The 14,853-nt window shown below is 42.7% G+C and overlaps 1 protein-coding gene across 4 annotated transcripts in view; it reads left to right on the forward strand.

The window, feature by feature from the left end:
• The window catches only part of EWSR1 (EWS RNA binding protein 1), a 150,442-nt gene that overhangs the window by 70,644 nt on the left and 64,945 nt on the right, over positions 1 to 14,853 (forward strand). For 2 of the 4 annotated variants that reach the window (XM_063913331.1, XM_063913333.1), the window contains 5 exons: positions 4,899 to 5,194; positions 9,651 to 9,828; positions 13,118 to 13,155; positions 13,773 to 13,805; positions 14,219 to 14,337. In XM_063913331.1, the coding sequence (XP_063769401.1) occupies positions 4,899 to 5,194; positions 9,651 to 9,828; positions 13,118 to 13,155; positions 13,773 to 13,805; positions 14,219 to 14,337 (664 nt within the window). Of the gene's footprint in view, positions 1 to 4,898; positions 5,195 to 9,650; positions 9,829 to 13,117; positions 13,156 to 13,772; positions 13,806 to 14,218; positions 14,338 to 14,853 lie in introns of those variants that run through there. The other 2 variants (XM_063913332.1, XM_063913334.1) reach the window with 2 other exon arrangements.

A 14,853-nucleotide genomic window follows, 5' to 3' on the forward strand; every position in this document is an offset into this window, starting at 1 on the left:
ACAAGCTGTACTTCCAGCAGGTGAAATCAAGGTACCCCTCCTTCAACAAGGCCGGGGTTACTATTCCAAAATGTTGTGGTACCGAAACCAGACTGTTCGGTGAGACCCATTCTAAAATTGAAAGCCTTGAACACTTATATACGAAGGTTCAAGTTCAAAATGGAATCGCTCAGGGCGATTATTGCAAGCCTGGAGAATTTCATGGTATCACTGGACATCAAGGATGATTACCTGCATGTCCCTATTTACCCTCTTCACCAGGAGTACCTCAATATTGTGGTACAGGATTGTCATTACCAATTCCAGACGTTGCCATTGGTCTGTCCCCGGCACCGAGGTATTTACCAAGGTAATGGCCGAAATAATTATCCCGTACTTGGACGATCTCCTTATAAAGGTGAGGTCCATGGAGCAGTTGTTAGTCGGAGTAGCACTATCTCGGGAAGTGCTACAACAGCACGGCTGGATTCTGAATAGTCCAAAGTCGCAGCTGGTTCCTACGACGCGTCTACTGTTCCTGGGTATGGTTCTGGACACAGAACAGGATAAAAAAGGGTTTCTCCCGGAGGAGTTGTCTCTAGACAGAGACCTCCTAATATGTATACAGGTGTCGGTGCATCAATGCACGCGAGCCCTGGGAAGGATGGTAGCTTCTTACGAAGAAATTCCTTTCGCCAGGTCCCATGCAAGGATTTTCCAGTGGGATCTGTTGGACAAGTGGTCCGGGTCGCATCTTCAGATGCATCGGCGGATAACCCTGTCTCCAAGGGTCAGGGTGTTGCTGTTGTGGTGGCTGCAGAGTGCTCATCTTCTAGGGGGCCGCAGATTCGGCATACAGGACTGGGTCCGGGTGACAACGGATGCCAGCCTTCGAGGCTGGGGGGCAGTCACACAGGGAAGGAACTTCCAAGGCTATGGAAAAGTCAGGAGACTTCCCTACACATAAATATTCTGGAACTGAGGGCCATTTACAATGCCCTAAGTCAGGCTAGACCCCTGCTTCAACACCGGCCGGTGCTGATCCAGTCGGACAACATCACGTGATGGCGGTCGCTCATGTAAACCGACAGGGCTGCACAAGAAGCAGGATGGCGATGGCAGAAGCCACAAGGATTCTCCGATGGGCGGAAAATCATGTGTTAGCACTGTCAGCAGTGTTCATTCCCGGAGTGGACAACTGAGAAGCAGACTTTCTCAGAAGACACGACCTCCACCCGGGAGAGTGGGGACTTCATCCAGAAGTCTTCCAAATGATTGTACACCGTTGGGAAAGGACACAGGTGGACATGATGGCGTCCTGCCTCAACTAAAAGTTACAAAGATATTGCGCCAGGTCAAGGACCCTCAGGCGATAGCTGTGGACGCTCTGGTAACACAGTGGGTGTACCAGTCGGGGGTTCACTACGGCTGGCCGGCGGTCGGGCTCCCGGCGCCCAGCATACCGGCGCCGGGAGCCCGACCGCCGGCTGACCGACAGTGTGGCGAGCGCAAATGAGCCCCTTGCGGGCTCGCTGCGCTCGCCACGCTACGGGCACGGTGGCGCGCTACGCGCGCCACACTATTTTATTCTCCCTCTATGGGGGTCGTGGACCCCCACGAGGGAAAATAAGTGTCGGTATGCCGGCGGTCGGGCTCCCGGCGCCGGTATACTGAGCGCCGGGAGCCCGACCGCCGGTATACAGAAGACCACCCCCAGTCGGTGTATGTGTTCCCTTCTCTGCCTCTCTTACCCAGGGTAATGAGAATAATGAGAGGAGTAAGAACTATACTCATTGTTCCGGGTTGGCCAAGAAGAGCTTGGTAACCAGAACTCCAAGAAATGATCTGAGGACCCATGGCCTCTGCCGCTCAGACAGGACCTGCTGCAGCAGGGGGCCTGTCTGTTCCAAGACGTACCGCGGCTGCGTTGACGGCATGGCGGTTGAACGCCGGATCCTTAAGGAAAAGGGAATTCCGGAGGAAGTTATCCCTACGCTATTTAAAGCTAGGAAAGAAGTTAACGCAAACCATTATCACCGCATATGGCGGAAATATGTTGCGTACTGTGAGGCCAGGAAGGCCCCAAAGGAGGAATTTCAGCTAGGTCGATTTCTGCACTTCCTACAGTCAGGTGACTATGGGCCTAAAATTGGGTTCCATTAAGGTCCAGATTTCGGCTCTATCGATTTTCTTCCAAAATTTAACTGGCTTCACTGCCTGAAGTTCAGACTTTTGTTAAGGGAGTGCTGCATAGTCAGCCCCCATTTGTGCCTCCAGTGGCACCGTGGGATCTCAACGTGGTGTTGGATTTCCTGAAGTCGCATTGGGTTGAGCCACTTAAATCCGTGGAGCTATAATACCTCACGTGGAAAGTGGTCATTCTGTGGGCCTTGGCGTCGGCCAGGCGTGTATCAGAATTGGCGGCTTTTTGTCATACAAAAGCCCTTATCTGTATTTTATATGGATAAGGTGGAATTGAGGACTCGTTCCCAATTCCTTCCTAAGGTGGTATCAGTTTTTCATGTGAACCAACCTATTGTGGTGCCTGCGGCTATTTGGGACTTGGAGGATTCCAAGTTACTGGATGTAGTTAGGGCCCTGAAAAGTATGTTTCCAGGACAGCTGGAGTCAGGAAAACTGACTCTCTATTTCTCCTGTATGCACCCAACAAGCTGGGTGCTCCTGCTTCTAAGCAGACGATTGCTCGCTGGATCTGTAGCACGGTTCAACTTGCACATTCTGCGGCTGGACTGCCGCACCCTAAATCTGTAAAAGCCCATTCCACGAGGAAAGTGGGCTCTTCTTGGGCGGCTGCCCGAGGGGTTTCTGCTTTACAACTTTGCCGAGCCGTTACTTGGTCGGGTTAAAACATTTTTGTAAGAGTCTACAAGTTTGATACCCTGGCCGAGGAGGACCTAGAGTTTGCTCATTCGGTGCTGCAGAGTGATCCGCGCTCTCCTGCCCGTTTGGGAGCTTTGGTATAATCCCCATGGTCCTTACGGAGTCCCAGCATCCATTTAGGACGTCAGAGAAAAAAAGATTTTACTAACCGGTAAATCTATTTCTCGTAGTCCGTAGTGGATGCTGGGCGCCCATCCCAAGTGCGGATTGTCTGCAATACTTGTTTATAGTTATTGCCTAATTAAAGGGTTATTGTTGAGCCATCTGTTGAGAGGCTGTTATATTTCATACTGTTAACTGGGTATAGTATCACGAGTTATACGGTGTGGCTGGTATGAGTCTTACCCAGGATTCAAAATCCTTCCTTATTGTGTCAGCTCTTCCGGGCACAGTATCCTAACTGAGGTCTGGAGGAGGGTCTTAGTGGGAGGAGCCAGTGCACACCAGGTAGTCCTAAAGCTTTCTTTAGTTGTGCCCAGTCTCCTGCGGAGCCGCTAATCCCCATGGTCCTTACGGAGTCCCAGCATCCACTACGGACTACGAGAAATAGATTTACCGGTGAGTAAAATCTTATTTTCCTACTGCGGTGGACCAGGCAGCCCCTGTGATTTGTACGTAGGCTACTTTGTACACAGCTGCAGCTGAACCTCCCTGGCTTCAAACATTGTCTCAGTCTGTGCTGTGTTTGACACGTGTGTCCACTTTTCAAAGGATACTGGACAAGAATTGTCTTTCCACTAGGTGTGACAGCTCTCTAACTCGCTCTGGTATTGCCTCTAATTCGGAGTTTTACTCTGATCAGGAGGATGTCTCCTCTGAGGTTGGCTCCTCCTCAGTACCGGAGAACTCTGTTGCAGGTGGACGTTGAGGCCTTTATTAAGGCGGTCCGTTCTGTGTTCTGATGAAGGATTCTGATCATACCTCTAAGTCTGACACCCAGGTTAAGAGACAGAAGGAGGTTGTCAAGTTCCATACGTCTGCTCGGTTAGAGGACCATTTTAGCGGAGGTATGGACTCATCCGAACAAACATTTTGTGATTTCCAAACATCTATATCTGCCTTCTACCCACTTCCTGTTGCCGACAGGGCCAAGTGGGAGTAGCCACCTCTTGCCTATTCAAAATTCGGCCTTGTTAAAGAACCCGATTGATAGGAAACTGGAGACTTTTCTGACTCTCATGATGCAGATCAACACCACCCATTAGTCAAGCTGGTTACACGTTCAAGGAATCTTAATAGCTAGAATTGAGTGGATTGACTTTCTTGGAAGGTAGATATAGAGAGATGTGTGATGGTTCCTGTATCATCTGAATCAGAAAGTAAGGCAGATAAACCATGCTTTTGTGGTCCCGAGTTAGAGGGGTGGCTGTGTAACATCTGCCCTGGCAGCCAGGTCTGCATCGGCCTGCTGTAGTAGCTGAGTTTTTTTTTTTTTTTTTTTTTTTTTAGCATTAGCGGTGAGTTGTGATGACACATCAGACATCACAGTTTTAATGGCACTGAGACGGGAAGGCCCAGCCCCCTGAGTTGTGAAGATTGGCTGCATTGTTCACAGGATACAGAATCTGATCTCAAGGGAGAGAATCTGGTGTGACACAGTGCATAATTTGTGTTTACCCATATTCACAGACAAGTAATACATTTGCAAGCCTGCCCTTTATGTGAGAGGGAGACAGACCAACACACCCCAGCTACAGTAAGGCTGTGAGATGTTATATACCAATAAATTAAATAAAAATAAAGAAGAAAATCTGATTTGTACATAAACCTTGTAGGCTTACCACAGGTTCTATTCCCACTTTATGGGTGGACACCCACAATTGGAAATGGCCCTTGTAAGATGGTATTGTGGCCAGCGGCTTTGCCAGTCTTTGGGATCCTGGTGTCTGTGTGCCGACCACCGGGATCCCATGCGCTGGCCATGTAACCGCATCCCCTCGTCTGTGCTGAAAAGGGTTAACTAACTAAGGAACCCTACAAGTAACACTTTGGTTTTGTTTTTTTTATTGTTTTTTCAGCTATTCAACCTCCCAGCCATCCAGTTATGATCAGAGCTCCTATTCTCAGCCTAGCTCCTACACTCAGCAGAACACCTATGGCCAACAGAGCTCCTACTCCCAGCAGAGCAGCTACAGCCAGCCAAGTAGCTATGGGCAGCAGAGTGGCTATGGCCAGCAAAGCAGCTACCAACAGCAGCAGCAACAACAGCAGCAACAGCAACCTCCTCCCACAAGCTACCCACCTCCATCTTCATCCTATGGCAGTCAGCCCCCGAGCCAGTATGGCCAACAAAGCAGTGGCTATGGTCAGCAAAGTAAGTGATTTTGACTATGCAGTCTACCCTCAGCATTTAGTTAATGAATCTTGGCTCAATGTTGATTGATAGATGCAACTGCAATGCAGTACAGTTAACTGTAAAATTATGAAGTGTGATTCAAATGAAATGGCAATTCAGTAGTTTAATGGGCACCAATAATGTCATATCGCCTGTCTCTTTAGATTGGGTGATATGCAGTTTTCTCTGACGTCCTAGTGGATGCTGGGGACTCCGTAAGGACCATGGGGAATAGACGGCTCCGCAGGAGACTGGGCACATCTAAAGAAAGCTTTAGGACTATCTGGTGTGCACTGGCTCCTCCCCCTATGACCCTCCTCCAAGCCTCAGTTAGATTTCTGTGCCCGGCTGAGCTGGATGCACACTAGGGGCTCTCCTGAGCTCCTAGAAGAAAGTATAGTTTAGGTTTTTTTATTTTCAGTGAGACCTGCTGGCAACAGGCTCACTGCAGCGAGGGACTAAGGGGAGAAGAAGCGAACCTACCCTAAGTGGTGGTAGCTTGGGCTTCTTAGGCTACTGGACACCATTAGCTCCAGAGGGATCGAACACAGGACCCGACCTCGTCGTCCGTTCCCGGAGCCGCGCCGCCGTCCCCCTTACAGAGCCAGAAACAAGAAGGTGGTCCGGAAAATCGGCGGCTGAAGACTTCTGTCTTCTCCAAGGTAGCGCACAGCACTGCAGCTGTGCGCCATTGCTCCTCATGCACACCACACACTGCGGTCACTGATGGGTGCAGGGCGCTGGGGGGGGGGGCACCCTGAGCAGCAATAATAACACCTTGGCTGGCAAAACTAACACCATATATAGCCCCAGAGGCTATATAGGTGTATATTAACCCCTGCCAGAAACGATAAAATAGCGGGAGAAAGCCCACCGAAAAAGGGGCGGAGCCATCTCCCTCAGCACACTGGCGCCATTTTCCCTCACAGCTCTGCTGGAGGGATCGCTCCCTGGCTCTCCCCTGCAGTCCTGCACTACAGAAAAGGGTTAAAAAGAGAGGGGGGGCACAAATTAGGCGCAGTGTGTGTGTGTGTATATATATATATATATATATATATATATATATATATATATATATATATATATATATATGTGTATATATATATATATATATATATATATATATATATATATATGTATATGTGTATATATATGTGTATATGTATGTATGTATATATATGTATATATATGTGTGTGTGTATGTATGTATGAAGAGGAGAACACAAGCGCCAAAATGTGTTATTTCAAAATTATATAAAAGGTGAACACTGATAAGGTGAGGTGGTAGGTTTGACTTGATCACTTATCTGATTTATATATGCAATGATCTGTCATCCATCATTTGGATTCAGTACATGGAAATAGAAACAAAGCAAAACATAGTGTGTACCATTCATAAAACATATCACATAAACACTGTCTGGATCAGAGCGGCATAATTAGGGATTTAGCAATTTCCCATTAATGAATATTTCTTAGCCACATCAGTGTAAAATTTAAAAACATAAATTTAATACAGGTTGAGTATCCCATATCCAAATATTCCGAAATACGGAATATTCCGAAATACGGAATTTGAGTGAGAGTGAGATAGTGAAACCTTTGTTTTCTGATGGCTCAATGTACACAAACTTTGCTTAATACACAAAGTTATTAAAAATCTTGTATTAAATGACCTTCAGGCTGTGTGTATAAGGTGTATATGAAACATAAATGAATTGTGTGAATGTAGACACACTTTGTTTAATGCACAAAGTTATAAAAAAATATTGGTTAAAATGACCTTCAGGCTGTGTGTATAAGGTGTATATGTAACATAAATGCCTTCTGTGCTTAGATTTAGGTCCCATCACCATGATATCTCATTATGGTATGCAATTATTCCAAAATACGGAAAAATCCCATATCCAAAATACTTCTGGTCCCAAGCATTTTGGATAAGGGAGACTCAACCTGTACAATAATATAAAAATGGCTGAATGACACACGTACAAGAAATAAAATCATATAAAGCTTATCTGTCCATAAATTGGATATTTGCAAAGCGTCCCAACGCGTTTCGTCCGTCAGTAGTTGGACTTCATCATGGGGATAACAACAGTGAGTCAGGAGGTCCTATTTATACCAAAGGAGAGTGGTTCCTAATGTCCATTAGTTATGACCTCACTTCCTGTGCTCCTGAGTCAGTATGAGATAAACTTAGAATAGGTAATTCATCCAGTAGTGAACTTAATAACAAGGTCCAGAGTGAAAGGGTATTTATATGTTATGTGAAAATTTGCAAATTTTATAAAACAAGCTATAAAAGCTTCACCGCGTGAGCCAACGGCGGTGGAACGCATTTGGAACGCACCATTGTAAAATGGCCGCGGTGGAACGCACCGCCATATTGGAAAGTTACGGAATGCCGTAGAGTATATTTCCCAAAGCAATGGAGAAACAAGCATGTTTTAAAAAACCGTGTTGATAGTTAGCATAAGGACTCCGTGCCATAAACCCAAGAATGAATAAGGGTGAATAGTGTAGAGAAGCGGTGGAACGCACCGCCGTAGTAGTGACGTCACTTCCCTTGTAAACAAGGAAGTGTTAAAGCATGAACAGTAGTGAAGAAATGGTGCAATATATAACTATAGAATTATATATTTATATTTAAAGAAGAGGCAGTCTAGTGATATTTGGTGATCTGGTGTTTGAGTGTGATAAAGCTGTGATTTGTATATTATATGTGATACGCGGTGAGACGCACCGCCATTTTTGGGAGGACTCAAGTGGAATGCAGTATGATTGCCATGGAAACAGGAAGAGTTAATCATATAGATGCTGATGATTGAAAAGATCATGTTGAGAGTCATATGCCGTTCCGGATCGATTTACTATTGGTATATCCATAGTCTTTTGTGGAGCATTCACTTAGATGTCAGTTTTCTTGATTAAAGGATAGCAGCATCATTTTAGCTGAAAAAGAATATGTATATATATGTACCATATTGACAGTTTTTCAGAGGCAAATTGTGATATAAATACATGTGTATTGATATATATATATCAATAATGTATATAGCAGAATAGGGAGTAGACACGTGCTCGATAAAAAGTTACTAGTGAATATATATATATATATATATATATATATATATATATATATATATATATATATATATATATATATATATATATATATATATAGGCACACTGCTTGAATGCAAAAATTACATATATATATGTGTGTGTTCCAAGAATAACCACCAGAGGGATTAGACCCAGAAAAACCGGCACACTGCTTGAATGCAAAAATTACTTTTTACTGATTGCAGAATGAACACGACTGTTTAAAAAGGCAGCAAGCATATGGCACACATGATGATAGCAGCATATAAAGTGAATCAATTGATACTTAGCATTCCATGCAATCAGTAAAAAGTAATTTTTGCATTCAAGCAGTGTGCCGGTTTTTCTGGGTCTAATCCCTCTGGTGGTTATTCTTGGAACTTTCTATATCATTGCACTGACCGAGCACCAGCATTCTATACTAATGAAAGTGAGAAGCGGCCCCTTCTGTGGATTTGTGTGTATGTGTATATATGTATATGTATATATATGTATATGTATGTGTGTGTATATGTATGTGTGTGTGTGTGTGTATATATATATATATATATATATATATATATATATATATATATATATATATTTCTCGTAGTGGATGCTGGGCGCCCATCCCAAGTGCGGATTGTCTGCAATACTTGTAAATAGTTATTGTTACACAAATCGGGTTGTTATTGCGAACCATCTATTCAGAGGTTCCATTGTTATCATACTGTTAACCGGGGTTCCTATCACTAGTTATACGGTGTGGCTGGTATGAGTCTTACCCGGGATTCAAAATCCTTCCTTATTGTGTCAGCTCTTCCGGGCACAGTGTCCTAACTGAGGCTTGGAGGAGGGTCATAGGGGGAGGAGCCAGTGCACACCAGATAGTCCTAAAGCTTTCTTTAGATGTGCCCAGTCTCCTGCGGAGCCGTCTATTCCCCATGGTCCTTACGGAGTCCCCAGCATCCACTACGGACTACGAGAAATAGATTTACCGGTGAGTAAAATCTTTATTTTTTTTTGGCGCTGATTGCGCCCTGCAGTACAGGGTTTAGCAGCATAAAACTACTTGATTTAGACTAAAGTCCTGGACGTGAGTGGCTGGCCAAACTGGTCACTTTTCGCACCTCTCCTGTTGGCCAGAACAGGGGGCCTGTGGGCAGAATTTCCGGTGCTGGCAGCTGTTCGTGCCTGACTGGAATGTGAACTTGGCTAGTCCAGTACTGGTTAGATTATTTTATTTATATATATATATAAAATATATATATATATATATATATATATATATATATATATATATATTTATTTTTTTCACATGGTCTTTTCCGTTTCTCTTTACTTTCAGACAGCTATCGTCAGGACCACTCAAGCAGCAAAGGCTCATATGGTCAGGAGCCCCACCAAGGTTACTCTGGCTCTGGAGGCCGCAGCTCTGAAGGCTCTGACTCCCGCAGCAGGGGCCGGGGCATGTTTGACAGAGGTGGCATGAGCCGTGGTGGTAGGGGAGGACGTGGAGGCATGGGGTAAGAGGAAAGCTACAATCTCTATGAGCTAACATTGACATTTTTTCTTCCCCAGTTTAGAGATAATGGAGTTTAAGGTGCGTCTGGTCAACCTTTTTGGTTCTTTAGCTAATGTGAAACTACAGATCCTGACATTCTTTGCCACCTGATCGGTGAGAGGGTATGGTGGAACTTGGTTTCACAACAGCTGGAGAGGCATCGGTTGGCCAGGCCTATCTTAAGGAGTAACTTTCCTGTACAGGTGTCCCTTGGTGATTCCCCTGCTGACAGCATAAAATGTGGTATATGGAAATGGCTAACAATGCCTTAAGTTCTGAAGGTTCTGTACTACAACTGTCGAAAGCTGGCCTTGTACGGAGTGTGATGTGGGTTGTACTTTCCCACCAAACTCAAATTATGACTATTCAAGGTTATCTTTCAGATAAGGATTAAACTCCACTGTCCAGAATGTTCCCAATAGGAAATGCCTGGACTGTTGCTAAATCTGTCTCTCCAGTGTCTGTCAAATGATCCCTTCATTCATTCTGGAATCTTCTGTCTGTAACAAACATGGTGGGCTGTGGAAGATCTTCCACTAATGGCTTTGTCCTAATTATTATTATTTTTTATTTTATTTTTATTTAATAATAGAAGTCCGGCTTTCATTTATCAAAATGGTGACATAACTGACCCTGTAATTTGTTTGGAGAGGATGTGTTTTTTTTTTTTTATGGGCCTCCAGCATTCTGTACTGAAGATCTGGAAAAATGCGTAATAGATGTCTGGTCAATATTGCATATTAATGGTTTTGTTTTTTACCTTTCAGAGCAGCACTATTAGGGGTATCTAGGTTTTCAGGCCTATGACACTCACTAAGTTAAATGATTTGTTTGGGAATCACTCACATCAATATATAACATCCCTTACACTGCAATAGTAGTAGCAAGAGGGGTTGTGTAAGTATGTATGTTCCTTTCATTTAAAGCTGCACAGAGCTTTGCAGTTCTATCTTTGTGGGGGTTTTTCTCCTTTTATGAGTGCTCTACCCAAAAACAGGGTTGCACTGCATTGTTTGTGCAGCTTTTTGCAGAAGTTATATCTAATGAAGCTACTAAGCTTCACTATGCTGCCTCCTACTTTTTGGTAGTACTTTTTACATGTGTATATGGCCATGTTTATCTTGACACTTCTATGATGTACCTATTTTGTTAACAAGCTCTGGAAAATCTGCCACTAAGGTGTCTTGTGTTCCTGTATTCTCATGCTCTAAAAACTGTTAGTGAATCTGTAATCATGCACATGAAGGAACTGGAGTGGTTTGTTTCAGAATGAATTGACGTGCTGCAAGTCTTCCTATTCTGTTGTGCATGGTAAAGGCTATGGCACACCAAACAAGTTTTAGTGTAAACTTTTTGTAATTTAGAAAATTAAAAACTGGTTGAAAACCTAAGTTAAGAGGGAAAATTATATATATATATATATATATATATATATATATATATATATATATATATATATATATATATATATATATATATATATATATATATATATATATTTCTTAAACTGGTTTTCTGAAAAAAAATCTGCATGTTTCCCAGAGCTATCACAAGGTAGGCTGCATTTTATTTTGGCCCACATGAATCATACATGCATTGTTTTCATTGTCTGGCTATGTTCTTGCTATTATTGGTTGTACATGAAAATCCCTTTAACATGCTTTTGTCAAATTTATATGCCACAGGTTACAAAGTGAGAGCGTTGTAAACACTTCAGTTCTAAAAAGTAGCCACTCAGCCGGCAGCATAATGAAAGTGGGACTCGGAGAGGAAATTGCTAATTTATCAGCCCATAATAGAATTATATGTTGTAAATACTGTAATTTAAAATAACACAATGTATGGTACAAGGTGTAATTAATTACACTAACTTTTTTTTAATTTAAATTACGTAAACACATGGTTTAAATTCAGAAAGCTGAAATTACCAAATTGTAAATGGTTAAGATGAAAGTGTATTAAAGGTGCAATGCTTATGTATGGTGTGGTATTTGTTGTAAGACTACCATGCAGCATGGTAATGTCCTCTTCCACCCAACAGTCTTATGCCAGCTTTTTCTTTTATCTGCTGTGTTCACTTAAGGATTAGGAAAATATATGTAATGTATGGAAATCTCAGAGCAGACACCATATATTAAATGGCAGGGTTATCAACTTCTGCATAGGTAACAGAAACCCTGTGAGATCTCATTGCTGGTCACGCAATGTCTAAAATGGTAGAAAACCTGAATCTGGCATCCCATGCAAAGCATTGATAAGAAATCCTTGAGGGAAAAAAGTCTGGTGCAGTAGTTCTCAAATTGTGTGCCGTGGCTCCCTGGGGTGCATCCGGGACACTTGCAGGGGTTCCCTGGATTGGTGGTCCAGGGCCAATTCAGATCAATCATGGTCAATGTATTAGGCAAAAGCAATGCTGGTGGCTGTCAATCATAAAATGTGGATAAACAGAAGCAAATCTTGTTCCTCGCCACACAATTGAACCTAAGGATGACATATGCAGAGTTTACTTCATTTCATTTTTTTTTCTTCTAAATTTCTCTAAGAAACATTTGACCTAGGGGTGCCATGAAATTCTGATACTCTAGGGTGCGGTGATTCAAAAGTTTGAAACCACTGGTCTAGTGTTTACTTGGCTCTGAATTTGGCTCTGTTACATATTGGAGCTTTGTCTCGGGTAACTAACAAAATGGCATAATCACTACTGGTCCAAAATGTTATAGTACAGTATCTCCCTAGTCTGGAAACCTACAGTAAAATGGTTATCCTTTTCTGGGGATGTGCTAATTTATACAGGAATATGGGAAACTATTTTCCTCTATTTAAACCTATATGCACCCCCCATCTTTAAATATAAAGCTTGCTTAGACTTTGACAATTTGTTTTCTAAGGTATAACTAAACACTAAAATTATGTTCTTAAGACGCAAACAACCTCATTTTACAAGGAGGTTAAGGTAGTACAATTTATTTTATTTTTTTGGTTAAGCATTGCACGCTTAATACAGTCACTGAAGTATTAAACCTGTTTGAACATAAAGGTTTGTTTAGATGTGTGTAAATGCTAAGGATGAGCTTATAAATAAAGTTAAAAAATACAAACTTGGAAGATTAGTGCCACGCTGAGACAGATGCAATGTATGGACATGTTAAGCCACTGCCGGCTCTGTACCCTTGAACCCCCTTCGTGGCCCAGAATGCTTTATGGCTCTTTAAAGGGAAAAGGCCTTCATTTCTTCACCTTTATTCTCCCAGCAGCGGTGGAGAGCGAGCTGGCTTCAGTAAGCCTGGTGGTAAGTTTTTGAGTATTACAAATGGGTAGTGTAACAAGAATGCCCCTTCCCCTTTTTATGATTTTAGCTAAAATTATGTGTTTGGTTACCTTGAAACAATGGTGTAAAATTACCTGTGAAAAAGTTTAAGGGTCTGGCCGGCAATACTTAGGGGTATACATGGTTATGTGGTTACACAACAGAAAACCCCCAATCTGATACAGAAGTGTGTGTAATATGGGGAAGAGTTGCGTTTCTTCTTTACTGGAATTGATTGCAAGCAGTTGGCTGCAGAAGCTATACACACTTGGGCGCACAAACTAACAAACTATTGGTTGTAATGGCTAAGCATACTTGCCCCCTCTTAAAAGCTTGCCCTTTACTGCCACCATACTTGCGTCTCATAGTAGGTTGTAGTAAATGTGCAGCATTCTTACTGTTCGGTCATTCCATCCCCATTAATCAAAGGTAATAATGACTCACCAAGCTGCCAGATGGTTATTACATGTCCCCCATTCTGTGTGCCCTTGAAGCCCCCTTTTTCTCACGGTGGTATTTTGTAGATATAACATGAATGTTTGTGTTGCGCAGGGTGTCTTTTCTTTTAACTAACTTCTCCTTGTGCTTTTATCTGCCAGGACTTCTGGATGACGGCCCCGATTTGGATTTTGGTAAGCATGTTTCAAAATGCTTAATACAAGACTTGAACAAACCAACGTTGCCTTAATAAAACAGGAGGTGGCCTCAATTATACGTGAGGTTTTTTCATCTGGTTATGCTCTGGAAGCTACTGGCCTGTTCGGTCAATGACTCACCTAGTATAGACCCCTTGCTTGTGCAGATTTTTCCTTGAAACAGTGGTATTGCTATATTGCAGCCCACATTATACAAGGTTTCTGTGGAGCACCAGTCTAGTTGAATTACCCCACCCCCTTCCCCATGAGTTTAATAGAACACTTAACCATAGAAGCAGATCAGTTGGTTTGAGGATATTACATTACTTCGTAAAATGCATATCATCAATGTATAAATGTTTCAAGCAGCATTAACAATTTATAAAAGCCGATTTTATTTATTTTTTTAGTCCCGCCTGTGGAACCTGAAGAGGAACCGGAAAACAACACTATTTATATGCAGGGTCTCATTGATAATGTGACTGTTGATGAGGTGGTCGACTTCTTCAAACACTGTGGTGAGGTCAAGGTGAGTGGTACATGTGTGTGCTGTCTTTACATGGGTTTTAAACTGTGTTGATCAATCAAATACTATTGATCTATGATTATCTGTAAGTGGCATAAATAAGCTCAGCGTGTATAAGGCCAGTTCCCTGTTTTGTTTTTTTGTTCGGGTTTTCTTTTAATCTAAACGGTTATGTTAAACATTCCCAGCCATGTTGGGTAACTGGCAGGATTGCAGGTGGCATTTTTTTCCTATAGGCTGTACTCTAATCTACAGTTGATTTTACATTATTGCTTTAGGCATAGTAGCTAGGCGTTAAGTTGCATACACACGGTGAAATAAATCTGTAAGACTGACTATATAGTCAAAATCTTAAGGAAAACTTGTGCACATCTCAAGGTGTTTGGCAGCTTGCGATCCCAATGCGCACACCCATGGGACATCTGTTATAGCAAGGCTAGATAGACTGTGCAGGCAAGTCAATCTTGACTAGTACAAAGTATAGTCAAAATTGGCACTTAGTTGAAATTGTACATAGAC

Source organism: Pseudophryne corroboree, chromosome 1 (assembly GCF_028390025.1).
Source record: "Pseudophryne corroboree isolate aPseCor3 chromosome 1, aPseCor3.hap2, whole genome shotgun sequence".
Lineage (NCBI taxonomy): Eukaryota > Metazoa > Chordata > Amphibia > Anura > Myobatrachidae > Pseudophryne > Pseudophryne corroboree.